At 32.4% G+C, this 17,661-nt stretch overlaps 2 protein-coding genes across 2 annotated transcripts; one reads left to right on the top strand and one right to left on the bottom strand.

The window, feature by feature from the left end:
* The first annotated feature begins 3,936 nt into the window (after positions 1–3,936).
* LOC106298340 (endoplasmic reticulum-Golgi intermediate compartment protein 3-like) lies at positions 3,937–6,413 on the top strand. Its single transcript, XM_013734444.1, has 13 exons — positions 3,937–4,159; positions 4,233–4,306; positions 4,377–4,460; positions 4,527–4,607; positions 4,694–4,774; positions 4,842–4,934; positions 5,167–5,346; positions 5,422–5,489; positions 5,563–5,614; positions 5,707–5,760; positions 5,861–5,953; positions 6,022–6,088; positions 6,193–6,413. The coding sequence occupies exons 1-13, from the start codon at positions 4,018–4,020 to the stop codon at positions 6,282–6,284; spliced, it is 1,161 nt and encodes a 386-aa protein (XP_013589898.1). The 5' UTR covers positions 3,937–4,017; the 3' UTR covers positions 6,285–6,413.
* A 2,274-nt stretch (positions 6,414–8,687) lies between these two features.
* Positions 8,688–10,465, bottom strand: LOC106300470 (ethylene-responsive transcription factor RAP2-4). The gene has a single exon (XM_013736623.1). It carries the CDS (start codon positions 9,995–9,997, stop codon positions 9,011–9,013), a length of 987 nt encoding a protein of 328 aa, XP_013592077.1. The 5' UTR covers positions 9,998–10,465; the 3' UTR covers positions 8,688–9,010.
* Between the last annotated feature and the right edge of the window lie 7,196 nt (positions 10,466–17,661).

The raw sequence follows: 17,661 nt of genomic DNA, 5'->3' as shown, positions 1-17,661 counted from the left end.
TTGACGCTCTGGTTCTTACGGTTATAACCAAATATTAATGTAAACATGCGATGATTTTGTTATATCAGATTCGATTAAATACAATACTAATTCTTTTTTATTCTGCTTACAAATGCAAAATATGATTAACTCTCAAATTCAGCAAATGCACTGTTACGATGTTTTGATAGCAACAATATTTAAGTTTCTCTAAATTAGCCAAGGTAGTCACATTTTTTTAATTACTAGATTGTAAATCAGTATTTGGCTCATCTCCTACTATATACTCCCCGATGCTATCAAAAGAAAATTATTATAGAAGAAAAAAAACACTGAAGGTTTGTTGGTCCCTTCGATGGAGCATAGAGTCGCATTGCAACCGACTTGCCCCCAATAGTTAAAGGAGCTCATTTGTATATTGTTCTTTTTTCCAAATGATCAATTCAATGTTAGTTCGATCGGTTGGTTTAAAATATATAATATCATCAATTAAAATGATATAGTGGTATCAATAATTAATATGTATTTGAGTAATGTGAACAATATTCGACACAAATCTTTTTACTTTGCTGGTAAACAACAACAAAAAACAACAATAAAATGTAAAAATTCAGATTTATTAATTTTATGTAATGTGAAGCAAACTTTGATACTGAGGCTTCCGAGAGACTTTTGAGTGTGTCGCAAGGAACTTTTGGAAAACACAACACAATTCAGGAAAATTGGGATTTTCAACATATATCGACAATTCCAAATTATGAAGTATAGCATGCTGAAAACCGCTGAATTTTACTATCGCCACGTTCGAGATGCTATTATGCGTTTATGTATGCCGCCAACTTTGAGTTTTTTTTTTTTGGTAATCAAACATACAAAGCCAACTTTGAGTTCACCATCAATGACAAGGTTTAATCTAAATACATGCATAGTTGCATACGATCAAATATTTTTAAACAACCAATTGAAATTTGTTGGGTAGAAAAGCAAAAGCATTTCTGCATGTATAGATTGTTATTGTTAAATATTCAACTAATTCATGCATGTATTAACTGTATGAATAGCTAGATACTCTTTGACTAATAGTGGCCGGTTCTATAGGAAATATGTACTAATTTATCAATATAATTATTTTACTTTAATGGATAGGTAGCATGCACACAATTGAGTATTTTATTTGAGTAAGAAAATTAGAAAAACAAAATGTAAAGACATGTGAAGACACATGTAATTGGTATGGTACATAATTTTTTTATGAAAGATACAATTAACTATTAGAGTTAGGTCTGAATAGTGTTGCCAACTTATGACTTAAACCGACATGGAAACCCTTCTAGTGTTTTAGTGAATCAGAGTACAACACTAAACCACTATTGATATTTTCTGTTACTAAATACTTTTCGATTTATGTCAACCACCGAATTGGCCCCTATTAGCTTGTCCAACATACTGTATTTCTGAGTATGTATGTAACATATCCAATTACTTTTCAGTTTTTAACGTACATACTGGTTTCTAATTTTTTTAATTGTGCTATTAGATGTGTATATATTGTGTAACATGTTATAAGAAGTGTCTATATATACAGCATGTATAATAGGTGTGAACCATGGTTACTTAACAATACCAAACAGAAAACTTTTCCGAATGCACCATTGTATTGATTCTGTCTTATATAATATTTTTGGAATGTATGGAATTCAAAATCACGATTTAAGGTGATGAAGTTTCTACACAAAAACTGTCACGTCCCGAAACTTTTTTTATTTTATTAGCCTCGTCCCAAGAAAACTGTTGTGCAATATATAAAAAGGACATCAAATCGTGAAGGTGAATCGCAATACGAAAGAGTATACATATATCATATTTGTTTATTCGATACTTTATAACTACAAATCTTATATTGCCAATATTTTTTTGTTGTATATGTATGTTCCCAATATCTGCCACGAACGGGTCGTTTTTGCTATGCTTATTTAAATGAGAATATCCGATAGGCAATCGTACTTTGAGTTCTTCTGTGGGGAGGCAAAGAAATATATTATCTTTCCCATAAATTATACAGTTGTTGACAAAAATAGTTAGGATAGATTAATTAGCTTATCAAATTTTCGATTTATTAATTAGTGGATACATTTGTCCATTTTACGGAACACACTAAGCTCTTTGTCATACCTAATTAAATTTTTATCCTTACTACAAAAGTCTATCATGTAACGTCAAAATCTTCACCAAATACTTTGATAGGTTACTTTATAAAAAGTCCATAAATTATAAATTATTTTGTTAATCTGGACTCTGTTTTTCTATAGTAGTGTATATATATAACTTAAAAAAAAAATAGAATATATAACTTAACTTTTGAGGAGAACTCATCCTTTTTAAAATGCATGAATCCACATAACTTTATCAAACATAGACAAGATCTGATAGTTCATTAAGGAGGGACTCTTTTTTACTCTTACGTAGATTGGAGTTCATGTGCTCATATGTTCTACAAATCTTTGGCTTATGAAAAAAATAAGACATTATACTTTGAATAAATAGGGAAAGACTAACGAGTAAAGCTGAAAGATTAATGGAAAGAGGCTTGGGATCCGGTGACTTGTTTGTTACTTTTGCCCAATAACTAAGCGGTTTTATTGCTAATTTCGTCAGGACCACAATAAGCCCACTAAACGCCCATCTTAGGACTCACTAAAACATATTTTGCGTCCTGAAATATCGGCCTTGTGAATTGTGATACATCTTAGGACCCACAACAAGCCCACTTAAAGCCGAAATTTTATTTTTATTTTTTCCCCGGTACAAAGCGAGTTTAGTGGACCAAACGACTAGGCATGGCATTCGGCTATAGGATGGGGTATTTCGGATATAAAAATATTGGTACCGATCGAATAATTCTAGAGCTTGCATCGGATTCGGTTTGGTACTAAACTGAATCCGGATATTTTCGGGTATATCTGAGTTAACCGAAAAAATTTCGATTCCGATTCAAATTGACTTATTATAATCCAAAAGAATAGAAAATAACCCATTTATCCAAAATACTCGGTTCGGTTTTGGTTTTTATCAAAAAATAACCAAAAAGATCCAAAAGAATAGAAAAATAACCCATTTATCCAAAATACTCGGTTCGATTTTGGTTTTTATCAAAAAATAACCAAAAATATCCAAAATATCTGATCTATCTGATTTATCCAAAATAATTAATATATTTAAAATTTGAATTATAATTTTAATATTTGAATCAACATAAATATTAGTATAACTAATATTTCTATATAAAATAGAGAAATTCCATAGGATAACTTTTTTTAGTGCATTTAAAAAAAAGCTCTTAAATAGGAAAATGACCACAAAAGGTTTTATTAAAAACTAAATATACATTTATACCTTGGGTTAACTAATCTAGAATTATGGTTTAGAGTTGAGGGGTGGGGTTTTAAATTTAAAAAAAAAAATTCAAAATAAAAAGATGCTATTTTTTAATCATTTTTTTAGAGTTATTTTGTCGACAAAAATTGAAAAGAGATATTTGAGAGAATTATCCTATATAATATTTATATTTCAGATATATTTTTGGATACCCGTAATTTTTTTATTCGGTTCAGATTCAGATCCGGTTCTTGAGATATAGGAATTTATGTACCATGGGATATCTACGTCGGAACAGATTTCGGTTTGGTACTTTAAAATTTGGATCGGATTCCGTTCGGAACTCCAATCCGTATAATAATTTGCCCAGGCCTACAGATAACGATTAGATTACAATCAAATGATCAAATTACATTGGGCAGTCAACCAAATAAATTTCCATATTATGCTAACAAGATGGGCCTTTAGAATAATTATGCTTAAATTCTATTATCGGGCTAGTAACACATAAAGCCCATTAACCTCAGAAGTATTAAAAAAATGTACATAGAAAGCATACATAAACCACACCATAACCATATACGAATACGACGCTCGTATTTAAACAAATATATAAAAGTATTCACTAGATCGTGAAAAAAAACCAAAGCCTTGTTGGTGGCAATGGCTGGCGTGATGAACAGATTGAAGAACTTAGACGCTTACCCCAAGGTCAACGACGACTTCTACAGCCGCACACTCTCCGGCGGCTTGATCACGCTAGCTTCCTCCCTCGTCATGCTCATCCTCTTCTTCTCCGAGCTTCGTAAGCTTCTTTTTTTTATTCAAATCTCAGTTTTGTGACAGTACCCATGAATAAAGTTTGAATCTTGGCTCAGGACTTTATCTCCATCCCGTTACTGAGTCTCAGCTCCGTGTCGACACATCAAGAGGAGAGAAGCTACGCATCAATGTTAGTAGACTTTTAGATTGGAAGTTTCTATCTTTAGAAAGATGACTTTCTATTTTTGTTTAATTTGCAGTTTGATGTGACTTTCCCTGCTCTTGCTTGTTCCATTATAAGTCTTGATTCGATGGATATTAGTGGAGAGCAGCATCTAGATGTGGTATGTTGTTTTGTCATTGATGTGTTTGAGTTGTTGTTTGAGTTGTTTGGGTTATTTGAGTTGTAGAGGCATGATATATCTAAGAGGAGGTTAGATGCTTATGGGAATGTTATTGAGACGAGACAAGATGGGATTGGTCATGCAAAGGTTAGAAGCTTTTCATTACTTGAGTCTTTTTTAAGGATTGTGAAAGATTTTTTTAATTATGTGATTTGTTTTTTTGGTTCTTTTAGATTGAAAATCCATTGCAAAAACATGGTGGGAGGCTAGAGCATAATGAAACTTATTGTGGTTCCTGTTATGGAGCTGAAGCTGTAAGTTTGTTTCCTACCTCTCTTTGCTTCTGGTATGTTTGGAATCTGATTCTTAATGCTTTTGCAGTCAGATGATGAGTGTTGTAACTCTTGCGAGGAAGTCCGCGAAGCTTATAGAAAGAAAGGTTGGGCCATGACTGACCATGAGATCATTGACCAGGTGTGGTGACTTTGCTTCGTAATGTATAGGTGGTAACTAGGTGCTTTGTAGAGGACTAGCGACTAGACGGATTATTGATTTATTTTATATATATTCTAGATGATCTAGTTGTAATGATATAGTAACTAGACGCTTTGTAGAGGACTAGCGGCTACTATGGATTATTGATTTATTTTGGAGATATTCTAGATGATCTAGTTGTATATGATATGTACGTGTTTGTTTGTGTCAGTGTAAAAGAGAAGGTTATGTGCAAAGGGTTAAGGAGGAGGAAGGTGAAGGCTGTAACATTTTCGGTTTCTTGGAGGTTAATAAAGTGGCTGGGAGTTTTCATTTCGTTCCTGGGAAAACTTTTCGTCAATCTGGCTTTCATTTACAAGATCTGTTAGTGTTCCAAGGAGATAGTTACAATGTAAGTAGTGAATAACCATTTTTCGTTTATATAACTTTGTTATTATGATGTGTGTCTGACCCATTGTTGCACTAGATAAGCCACAAGGTTAACAGGCTGACCTTTGGTGAACGTTTCCCTGGTGTAGTGAATCCCTTAGATGGGTAAACATCTCTTCTTGTGACTCAGTTTTCAAAAATCATCTTAGCTTTCTGAAACTTAGTCTTGGTTTCTTAGTGTGCAGTGGACTCAAGAGACATTGAATGGCATGTATCAGTATTTCATCAAGGTTTGTCTCTACACAGCCATCTCCACGTTTTGTTATGTTGGGATGATTATAGATTTGATTGGTGTTTCTGTTTCTTTGACTCTGGATTGCAGGTTGTACCTACTGAGTACACAGATGTTAGAGGCCATGTTATTCAGTCAAACCAGGTTAGGAAACTTCCTCTTAAATCAGAGCCTCTGACTTGGCTGTAGCTTTTTTTAGTATTACTATCTAGGAATTGGGGTTTGTGGTTTGGTACTTTTGCAGTTCTCTGTGACAGAGCACTTCGAGAAAACGGAAGCAGGACGCACGCAGTCACTGCCTGGTGTTTTCTTTTTCTATGATCTTTCTCCAATTAAGGTATTTCGGAATCAGACACTGGTGTGTATACTTGTGTTCATCATTTAATTTTTGAGTGTTGTTGTCAGGTGATTTTTACAGAGCAGCATGTGGAGTTCTTGCACTTCCTCACCAATGTTTGCGCTATAGTAGGAGGTGTGACTGATCTCTCTCTTTCTTATTCAATCAAATGTACTTTCTTTATACATGCTAGAATCATTAAATGTAACAAATGTTGGTTTATTGTTTGTAAACTGTAGGCATTTTTACAGTTTCTGGAATCATTGATTCATTTGTATACCATGGACAACGGGCGATAAAGAAAAAGATGGAGATTGGTAAATTCGGCTGAGTTATATAAAACCATTGTATCAGGTTTAGAAGTGTTGTAAAATTATTTTTGTAAACTAGTACTCTTTTTCATTCAAACTCATGATTACCACTTTAAATTGTTCATAGTTGACTATGTTTCTCTCTTTAATGCGAGTGTCTTTGTATTAGATTCAGAATCAATACTCAAATATGTACTATTGGTTTAAGTTGTCAACACAATCATTGAATTATTCGTCTAAGTTGAAATCTAAAACTAATTGAGGATGGATACAACTACTCACATAATAATGGTGTTAGAGAATTCAATGCGATGTTTTAAAAGTTCAGCTACTTTTTGTACAAAATATGGTTGGGAAAAAATGCATGTGAAATAGAAGAGAAATGGAGTGTGAACATAATCTTTGGTGGGCTCCTTTGGCGTTGTGTTTCTTTCAAACTTTCCATCTTTATGCTTTCCTTTGCGTAATTTGGAATTCTCCTCTTATAATATTTCTACTTGTAATATACTTAAAGAGATTCAATTGAGAGTTTTAGGTGATTTGTGTCTAAATGACAAATCTACTGTTATTGAAACATGAATTTTAAAAATTCATTTAAAATCTAATGTTATTGAACTTGACATTTTATAAAATATTCTGAAATCCACTGTTATTGAAAATATTTTAAGTTGTGGAGTTTTTAAGTTGTCAAGTGATTTTAGAGTGTCTGGGTGTAGTTTATTAGTTAAAAAAAATAAAACTCAAATCTCATGGTTTTAGTTGATATTCTAGAGTGTTTTAACAAAAAATCATTTTATTCTCTGCAATTTTTTAAAATCATCTAAATCCTCGTTAAAAGTCAAATCACCTTAAATTTTATATTGAATACATCGCCTTGATGCTAAGAGGATGCATAGATTCTTCGGTAGATTATTTGAAATATTTACAGAGAATAAACTTTTAGAAAAAATACATAGACAAACGTTCAAATTTGGTTGACGTGCCATCGCATAAACGATATGAGCTTATTGTTCTTGTTCATAAAGATAGTTTGAAAACTGAGTATTATAGTTTTCTTTTCATTACAAACAAACCTAGATTTATAAAAAAAAATTGACATTTTTGCATAGTTGAGTAAAATAAGAAAATGATTTTTTTATGATATAGTTTGAATATTTAACTTTAGTTTATAGATAACTATTATATTATTCGATTTTAGATTATATCTTGAGATTTTCTTTGGTTCTTTACGTCCGTATGAAAAAAAAAATAAACATAGTTCTGAATACTTGATAGTACCAACATATTAGTCCAAAACTCTCGTGCTCTGTTACAATATCACTTGCACCCATTTTCTTCTTCTTTTTTGGTGTTTTCCTTTTATTTCTTCGAGTCACCCACCCACTGGTGTACTGGCAGAAATGCATATCTAACTTTTTTATAAAAATGTGTGATGAAGATTCGATCATTTTATCTGCCGACTTTGTCTTTTTCTACTTCACTATAGTTCGAATTATTGGTTTTCTTGAATGTAATAATAATAAGTGAATAAAATGATAGAAGATGCTGCACGAAAGTTGCGGCATGGCCAGTCACATCTAGCAACACGCGAAGCTTCACCACTTGTGAATTGTAACGGATAAGAATCATACATAGTTGACATTGATTTCTACTTACAAAGGTTCATCTCCAACGGGACAAACTCCAAAAAATGAAACGTGGAAGGTGGTGAATTATACGTTATGTGGATTGTTGTAGATTCCATTCCGCATATAAACAATTGTCAAACATGCAAGAACACGTTATTAGCATAATCAAACCGCTGCGCTACCTATTCTATGCAAACTACATACTTTGTTGAATAATTCTTCAAAAGTTTTCCCAGTTGACAGTTCTGCGGTTTTAACACTTCTTGCAAACATTAGTGGTTCGTATATATTGAGGATGTAAAATATGAATGGGAACTTTCGTACCAGTTCGACTAATATGATTTATTTGTGGGTGATAACAAAAATCACTAGCCAACATCAAACATACATTTAGATTTATCTTCGTCGATTGTGAGTTAAGCGAACGAAACATCGTGAATTTGTTTTTAGTCAGTATTATTTTAGTACACTTGTTACATGTTCAGTAAAAAACTGCCTTTGAATCGTAATGAAAGCATTAGCACACAAAATCCTTTAACGTTAATTTTTGGGCTAAAGATTGTTCAGTTTCAAATAGCTAAAACATATGAAAGCCTTGGTTAAAAAAAAAATAGCTTAAACATAAGAGTATTTGGTGTGATCCAGTTGACATTTTGAATCATGCAAGCAACAGCCAATCTTTTTAAAAAGACTAAATCGTATGTTTACACCATCCCCATGGAGCATATTGTCATTAACTAAAACATCGCACGGTTTGTCTAAAATGTTACTGCCTTTGTAAGATGAGTGTGTAAATAAGGTAATGTGCATGATTTCATTTTACTAGAAAATTAAACTAAAAACATCGCATTAAGATATAGAAAAAGCTAGAGATTACATAGACGAGAAAAGAAAATTACATAAAATGAAATCTGTGGCATGGTCGAAGCATGACAAAAAACCGCAGCTGGACCGACACAGAGGACTAATACAAACACAATATTAACATACCCCACTAATCATAAACATAATCACTCTATGAGCCTCTCCATGTAATTTCCAAAAACTCCATTACAGGCGGCTCCTAAAATTCCTATTTTACCCCTATTCTTACCGGACCAAACTATTACACGAACTGATCAAGACAGGATCGAATCCCAATCTATCTCGTACGACGGATACTTCTCCAACGAGAACGTCTCGTTCCACTGCGGCAGCTCCTCCGTGTCGGCGAACGTTAATTCCGACAACGGCGAAGAACCGGCGGACTCAACGAACTCCGTCACCGGCGGAGATCCACCGACCGAGTTCGAGTTATCCTCCGCCTTGACTTTCTCCGGCGATGAAACCGTCTTCGAGGCACGTTTCTTCGATGCTTTCGTCGTAGTTTTGCCCTGTTTCTCCGCCTCCGCCATGCTCTGACAAATAGCTTCGAGCTTGGCGTCGACGGTGGAGTGAAGCGGTTTGTACTCGCCGAACTCGCCTCCGATGTGGGACCCGTTGTGACGCAGGTTAGGGAAGTTAAGCCGGGCGAAATCGCCGCGCAGCTTATACGCCGCCTTGTCGTAGGCCAACGCAGCTTCCTCCGCGGTGTCGAACGTCCCAAGCCAGAGACGGGTACGGTTCCTCGGCAAACGGATCTCCGCCACCCATTTCCCCCAGTGACGCTGCCTCACGCCTCTGTACAGCTTCGTCGGCTTGGCCGGAGCACCGTAGGCGAAACAAGATCCGGTGGCACCGGTCTGCTTCATCAGTAACGGCTTAGGGCTGAGAAGGTTCGAGAAGGTGTTGTTGTGGCTCTGATGGTGCATGGGAGGAAGAGGATGAGTTTGGCTGGAAGAGAGGTGGTTTAGCCCGGTTAATGACCCGGTTTGGTGAAGATCCGACCCGTAAGTAAACGGTTGGGTCATGAACGTTGAATAGTCTTCCGGGTAGTAAGCGGGGCAGGTAGGTAGAGAAGGAGGAAACGCAGACGCTGCGGGTTGAATAAACGCAGACGCGAGATAAGGAGAACAATTGGAAACGCTACTTATATAAGGTACAAGCGCTTCCATGAGTTCACCACCACCAAACGAATCTGGCTGTTGAAACGTTATGCTATTGTACATATTCATAGCAGCTTCCATTATGTTTTAAATTTTTTTAAAAGAGAGATAAAATTGAATCCGAAAATATACACCTGGTTCTTATCAAAAGTAAAGAACAGGTTTTTTTCAAGAAGATTCAAGAAAATAAAAATGGATCGAAAAGGTTTGAAATAAGCAACCTTGTTTAGATCCAATAGGAGGGAACAAAAAATAACCCTCCACTAAATCTACGAAAAATGAAAAAGAAAATTTAGAAGAAAAATCTTTCAATTAAACGTGCAGATAAAAAAACACAGTTTCATAAGCTTGAATTTTCGTATGAATAATTAAAACCATTCAAACATAAATAAACCCGGAAACCGATTTTTCTTTTTGAAAGAAGCAGGATCAAATGAGAAAAACAATGGCAATTTTTAGCTAATATTTTTTTTTTGTGGGGGAGGGCACTCAGTTTTTTTGTAGTGAATTTACTCTCAGCCTCACCGATGGATGCTCTACCTTCAGCAGCTTGGCTCTCGTTATATAGTGGACGTTGCTTCCTCACACTATTTTTCATTTTTTTATTCGTATTATCTTCGTTTTATGCATTTTATTATTTTCGATATTTCCCACTTTCCAGAAAAATAATAATCTGGAGAAAATATAAGATTAAAAATAAAACTTTGTAACCCACCGAAAACTTCTGGTTAAAGTTACCGCATACCGCACTGCTCTTCATGATCTCTCCCCTTCGTTGTACTGAACCTATAGTTTAGAGTTATAATTCGGTTTGTTTGACAAAAAAAAAAAAAAAAGTTACCGCATACCGTGAACAGAATAATCACTAAAGAATTCGCAAGTTGAATCATTTAAAAACAACTAAATAATAAATAAACCGGAGCTTCTAGTTCTAGTGGTAAAAGACTTACAACTGTGAAAATTAACATTTCGGCGTCGCCAGGGACAGAGGACCGACACGTGGCAACACGTGACTAGTCTGGATGGGGCCAAGATACCTCTGTATAATTCAAAAAAAAATAAAAATTACTATTCTAATATGATTAAAATTTCGATAACTTTTTACATTTCTTATGTTTTGCTATATTTTGAAAACGTGAAAATAACATTATACCATAAATCATTGATTTGACATTGTATACTATTCATGAATAGAAACTTTTGCAATTTGCGTAATGAATTATTTTGTTTTTGCCGTAAACTTTACGGTGGTGTGCATGTACAGTAAAGGTCGTTGATTAATTTTGAAAGTGCTATTCGGTGGGAAAAAAACCTTAAACAAATGCTATGATATGATTTATCAAAAAATTCCAACGTGATCATGATTTATATTTTTTTTTGACTACTATCATGATTTATATTACCAGTCAAAATTAATCTTTTTTATTTTCACGAGCAGATATATAACTTTATAATAACCTTCTAATATCTAATTTTTCGATTGAATTCGAAGATCGAATACAGGTAAATTTAAGTTAAAAAAAAAAAAATACAGGTAAATTTGTTTTACGTAGCATGTGATCTGTAGAGAAATGACATGCAGCCAATGGATGGATGACGCGTTAATATTAGTAATTTTTGTCTGATTACTTTTCTAAGACACGTGTCGAAGTACCGTTTGTAAAATGCTTAGTCAATAGTCATACCTGTTTTTGTTGACCTTTCTGGGCTTGTGTTCACAGTTTAGAGCATCTCTAGTGGGAGTTCTACCAATCAGAGTTCTTAAAATGCATATGTATGTATGTATATATGTAGCTATGGGTTCACTATTTTTGTGAAGAACCCCCTCCAAAGGTTTTGTTTTTAGAACTTTTGGAGGGGGTTCTTCACAAAAATAGTAGACCCCATAACTATATATATATATAATATATACATACACACATATGCATTTGAAGATGTTCTTAGTGTCCGCGCTCCGCAGCTTAGTTATCGGCTTTGACCTGCTGGTAAGACTGATATTTAATCATACCAACTGATATTAACCCGTTTGAAACTTGAAAACTTTTATGTTAAACATCTCATACTGAAACAACCTTATATTATCTTTCTGTTAACATGATTCATATGTCTTATCTTTTATTCCATCTATTTCATATTAAGTATCATTTTAGATTTGGACACACATATTAAAAAAATATTTAATTTTACATATTTTCTATATAAAAACATCATTATCCATATACCTAATCATATTTCAACTAATTGAAATATAAATTGAAAAATAAAGTTAATAAATTCTGCATTGAAATACTAAAACTACACTTATTTTGCAAGAATTTTTTTTTTCTACGACGATACTTAATATGAAACGAATGGAGTATTCGGTATGTAATTTTGTGAAGGTAAGATAAATTAATGGTGCTTTGACAATAAATAATTGGTTGGTCATAATGATAAGGAAGAGATAAGAATGAGGTGGTAAGTGACGGCAGAGGGAACAGTTTTGATATTCTTATCAATGGATCACCTTAATTGCTCCTCACCCTTCTCTATTTTATTACATTCCTATTAGTGGAGATAAAGAGAGACAATTGTTTAAGAACAAAACTTACTCTTGGTTCAAAGTCAACTATTTGAGAACTCTTTTACAAAAAAGAATCTATTTGAGAACTTAGCAAGCAATCAATATATAAACTAGACCACAAACAATAATTTCGCAGATATAATGCAAAACATTAAATTATATCTGTGATGTGTTGATTCATCTGCGGGCGTGAGTTCTTTCACTGAGATTAATTTACAATAGAATTTCCCATTTCTGACTCTGTAGCATTAACTTGTAATCACCACGAATTGTCTACGGAACTGGCCAAACGAAATGTGGTTCAAAATTCAAATATAGATGCCGTATTATAAATAATATATGGAATTAAGAATAATATCATAAGACGTCGATCGTGATATAGATTAACATCACTATTGAATTTTTAAAAAAAATTGGTTTAGACGCATGCAATAATCACGATGGTTATAATGGGTGGTTTAGACTTTAATTAGTTGATATAAAAAAATTCAAAAATATTAAGAAGTCTCTAGAGCGTTAGAGATGGATTGGCAGAGAACTCAACCATTATCATCGCTATATTATATCACCAATTTTATATTACATTCCTCCATTTTCTAGCAAAAGTCTGAACCTTTCGCCATCTTATCTTGTTGTGTATTTACTGTATTTTATTCCCAGCCGCATTTTTTCCGAACAACTCGAGTTTATCGCTACATATTATTATCCAAGCTCTGAACAAATGCCCGACCACACGAAAAAAAAAACTAAGATAAACTCGTGCAATGTCCGTGGTTAACTTTTTGAATGTACTTAGAATACGATTAATTACCTGGACGGGTAGTTATACATTTATAACAGTTTTATCTTGGTCAAGGATCATGTTGATAAAATGCATGTACAATATACGCGATACGTAACGTCTAGCTAGTAATTTGCATTGCATCATTACCAAGTACATGCTTTTATTTACGCAAACTTTAGAAAATTATCTCCTACTCCATATTGAAGTACACGAGAAAAATAAACACCCCTTGTGTTTAAAAATTAAGAAACTAGCTAGTGGCCTCTATAATATACTTGTATATAAGTTATATTGTTAGTTGACAAAAAAAAGAAATATTGTTTGTATGCTATTAAAAGTCAGCGTGGAAGACGCGAGGCGAAGTGTGGGACGCATGTGAGAAGCACGTGGTCTTTGAACATGTGAGCGGTTTGCGGCGGAAGAAACTTGAGATTCACGGTGGACTAAAACAGCGGCGGATCTGCGCGCCAAATAAGTATGCAGCTTTTATAATAGTGAGCATAAATGCTAAGCAATCCTCGCGATAAAATGGAAGCAAGATTTGAGGCTGCTTAAGAATGGAATGATGTGGAATATTTGGAATAGAACGATGTGGAATGCTCTATTCCATTAATTCCATAAAAAAATTTACCATTTGACTTGAATGGAATGGAATACTCATTCCATCAATTCCAAAAATAAATAGAAAAAATACAAAGAGAATCATTCCATAACAAATTTGATCATAAAAGAATGGAATGAATTTCATTTTATTTTTTGCTGTATTTCATTCCTACCATTCCATTTATTTTAAATTCCACAAATTCCATATATGTTTACCAGTTACACCCTAAGCAATCCTCGCGATAAAATGGAAGCAAGATTTGAGGCTGGTTAAGAAAATTGTTGAATGGGCTAATGGCATCGAATGTATTGTCTGAATAGTCAACTGCATAATGCACCCTCTAATCTAATTAGTTGGCAGCTTCTTAAATGCACATGTTCATGTGTGAGACAAAATGTTTCAGTCTTCTTATTTTTCCGTGACCCATAGTTTCATCTAACTAATTGCATACATCTGTGATATAATTAATTATTCACGATTATATGCACTTTCAAGTTTCACGGGCTCTTACATTTTGTTTTGTTCAATAACTCGACTTTCCATAATCCTTTAAATGATCTGTACTACACGGTATTCTTCTTAGTCTTAACTCTTACGCAGTCTCGTATAATACGCAGCACGTACATATCAGGAAACATGCCACACTGTAATGAAAATATGTTATCTAAAAAACTGGAGAATAATATTTCATATTAACCTCAACACTAAAGCCAACACAAAAGATTCATCGTAACATTTTGGGCGAGTACAAAAATATTTAAATAACATATGACACATCAGGTTCATCCACACACATGAGAATTAATACTCTTTATGTATCTGAAAAATTAAGAGATCCTAAACACGTAATACACGGAATAGCTTCAAAAGATCCTTCGTAATACACGCGACAGCTTTCGTCGACCTCGAAGTTCCAAAATATAAGTTAAGAAGAAAACTATAGGAATATAGGATAAAAGTAAAAAAAAAAAGTAGTAGAATCCAATAACACCAGTGGCATGGATTGCGCGTGGCCCATAATCTCATCGTTACTTTGAAAAGTTTATTTTTCCAATTTCAACAAAGTTCTCTTCTTCACGCGGTTTCCGTCACACACTCCTCGTTTCAAGACTTTTTAAATCTAACAATTTGACCCCCAAAAAAAAATCTAACAGTCGTATGCCACGTGTTCTAACCAATGGCTCAGATTTTGCCGTCATCTAACTTAGCTGTATGGTCATCGTGAACTGTGCGACCTACCTCCACTCCGCTTAAGCGGCATGATTAACTCCGGTCTCTTGACTGAAATTCTTATTTTCAGCTAAAAGACGATTTTAGTTTTTCTTAGATTTTAACTAAGAAAAACTAAAAACCATCTCTTAAATAAGAAATTTAAGAACCGTTTTTTAGCCGAAAAATGTAAAAAAAAAATGTCAAAACATAAGTTAAGAACCCCGAGAGACCGGTCTAAGTGCATGATTAACCCCGGTCTCTTAGCCGGGGTTCTTAACTCATGATTTGATATTTTTTTATATTTTTTTTACTTTTCGTCTAAGAAACGGCTTTTAGAGCATGGTTAACCGAGGTTCTTAATTTGAAGTTCTTAACTCATGATTTGACATTTATTTTGACACTTTTCGGCTAAGAACCAGATCTTATATCTCTTATTTAAGAGTTAAGAACTCCACCCTAAGAATCTGGATTAATCATAGTCTTATATTTCTTATTTAAAAGACAGTTCTTAACTTTTCGTAGTTAAAATTTAAGAAAATCTAAAAATCGTCTCTTACCTGAAGGTAAGAACTCTAACTTAGAAATTGAGGTTAATTATGGGCTTATGCCTCTATCTCTCTTTTTGTACTAAGAGTATCTTATTCTCCTCGTATTACAAAACAAAATCAACTTTAGCATAATAGTGTTACAAATTAAATTTTGTTTGATCCATTTTAATCTCAGTACTGTAAAGTAAAATTTTAGCACAATAATCACAAACTTTTACAACATTGTGATTTAGTTTTGAAGATATATAAATCCCCAATATATTAATTGAGAAGCATTTGAAAAATTAGAACTTTAATTTTGTATTAATTAAAAAAAACCTCAAATCATAGGTGACACTCTAAATGCCTTCTAAATTCCATTTCAACGAATTCTAGAGCATCTAATATAGAGTATAGTTTAATCTAATGGTGTCACATTATTCCATAATTATATAACACTAGAGAACATTATATTAACCTAAAATATAGGAAGTGTGTATTCTTTCCTTAAATAAAAGCTACGGAATTACCTAATATGATTTACATATATATGGCAATTAATGATTATAAATAATAAAGATTTGATAACAATTTTTGCATCCTTCTTCATTTTTGTTTAAATTTATATTATTAAAAAAAAGATTTGATAACAATTTTTGCATCCTTCTTCATTTTTGTTTAAATTTATATTATTTTAAAAAATTAAACAATCACATTAGCCATATAATAAAAAAATTAGATTTTTTCTTATATGTTATATTTTGAATTTTTTAAAATGACTTTAAATTACAAAAATGAGGAAACCTTATATGTTATATTTTTTTTTTTAAAACGACTTTAAAATACACAAATGAGGACACCTTATATGTTATATTTTTCTTATATGTTAGAATTTTCTTATATTTTATATTTTGAATTTTTTTAAAACAACTTTAAATTACAAAATGTAAGTTTTCCTTAAGTATACGACTAAAAACATTAAAATGACATGTATCAATTCGATGGTTGATTTGAAAGCTTTCAAAACCATATGGAAGATAAAAGTCAAAGGTGATGATTGGTTCGACTGTGGCTGTAGAATTTTAGCTGTAAAAGTTTAGTTGTAGATAAATTGGTTGTAGCTCTAATGTTATTACTGTAGATTATTTTTGCAGAAACTTTTGCTGTAGTTAAATTTGTTGTAGCTGTAAGCTATAGGCTCGAGATATTTTAAAATAAAATATGTGAAATATGTGATGTATATATAAAATAATTATTATTTTTATCACTTAAAATAATTTATATTAATATTATTTAAAATTATCAAAGTTTACTGTTATTTAAAATGTGATATGTAAATAATATTTATATTATTTAAAATATTTCAATAATTTAAAGCACCCAAAATTAGAGTAAAATATTTATAGATGTTTTTTTATTATGATTATCTTATTTATTTGATATTATAGATATTTTTTTATTCTGCAGTTTCTACAACTTATAAATGAAAGATGTAGGTTTCTTAACTAAAATACAAAAAAAAAATGTTTGCTTTATTTTTTTTGCTGTAGCTTTAAAAATAAAGCTAAAGCATGATTGATAAAAATTAATAGAAATTTGATGTATGATTTAACTTTGAAAAGTAAAGCTAAAACATGATTGATAAAATTTAATGATTTAGAAAAAAATAAAGCTAAAGTAGGTAGATAAAGTCCAACCAATCACCCCAAAATAATTTAACTGTAGAAACAATACTGTTCACTTTTTTCAAGAATGTCTTCGATGGAAAAAATAAGGTTTTTATGTCATAATTTGTTTAATGTCCACTAGAGAACATTATATTAACCTAAAATATAAGAAGTGTATATTCTTTCCTTAAATAAAAGCTACAGAATAACCTAATATGATTTACATATATATGACAATTAATGATTATGAATAATAAAGATTTGATAACAATTTTTGCATCCTTCTTCATTTTTGTTTAAATTTATATTATTAAAAAAATAAACAATCACATTAACCATATAATAAAAAAATTAGATTTTTTCTTATATATTATATTTTGAATTTTTT

This window comes from Brassica oleracea, chromosome C6, assembly GCF_000695525.1.
Source record: "Brassica oleracea var. oleracea cultivar TO1000 chromosome C6, BOL, whole genome shotgun sequence".
Taxonomy (NCBI): Eukaryota; Viridiplantae; Streptophyta; class Magnoliopsida; order Brassicales; family Brassicaceae; genus Brassica; species Brassica oleracea.
Note: the sequence above shows the minus strand (reverse complement) of the source record. Positions and strands in the feature narration are given on the sequence as shown.

Excerpts from the sequence above, each read along its gene's own strand:
- LOC106300470 (XM_013736623.1), bottom strand. The coding sequence starts at position 9,997 with ATGGAAGCTGCTATGAATATGTACAATAGCATAACGTTTCAACAGCCA.
- LOC106298340 (XM_013734444.1), top strand. The coding sequence starts at position 4,018 with ATGGCTGGCGTGATGAACAGATTGAAGAACTTAGACGCTTACCCCAAG. Across the intron at positions 5,954-6,021 it reads ATGATCTTTCTCCAATTAAG|GTGATTTTTACAGAGCAGCA; the intron begins GTATTTCGGAAT and ends TGTTGTTGTCAG. Across the intron at positions 6,089-6,192 it reads TGTTTGCGCTATAGTAGGAG|GCATTTTTACAGTTTCTGGA; the intron begins GTGTGACTGATC and ends TGTAAACTGTAG.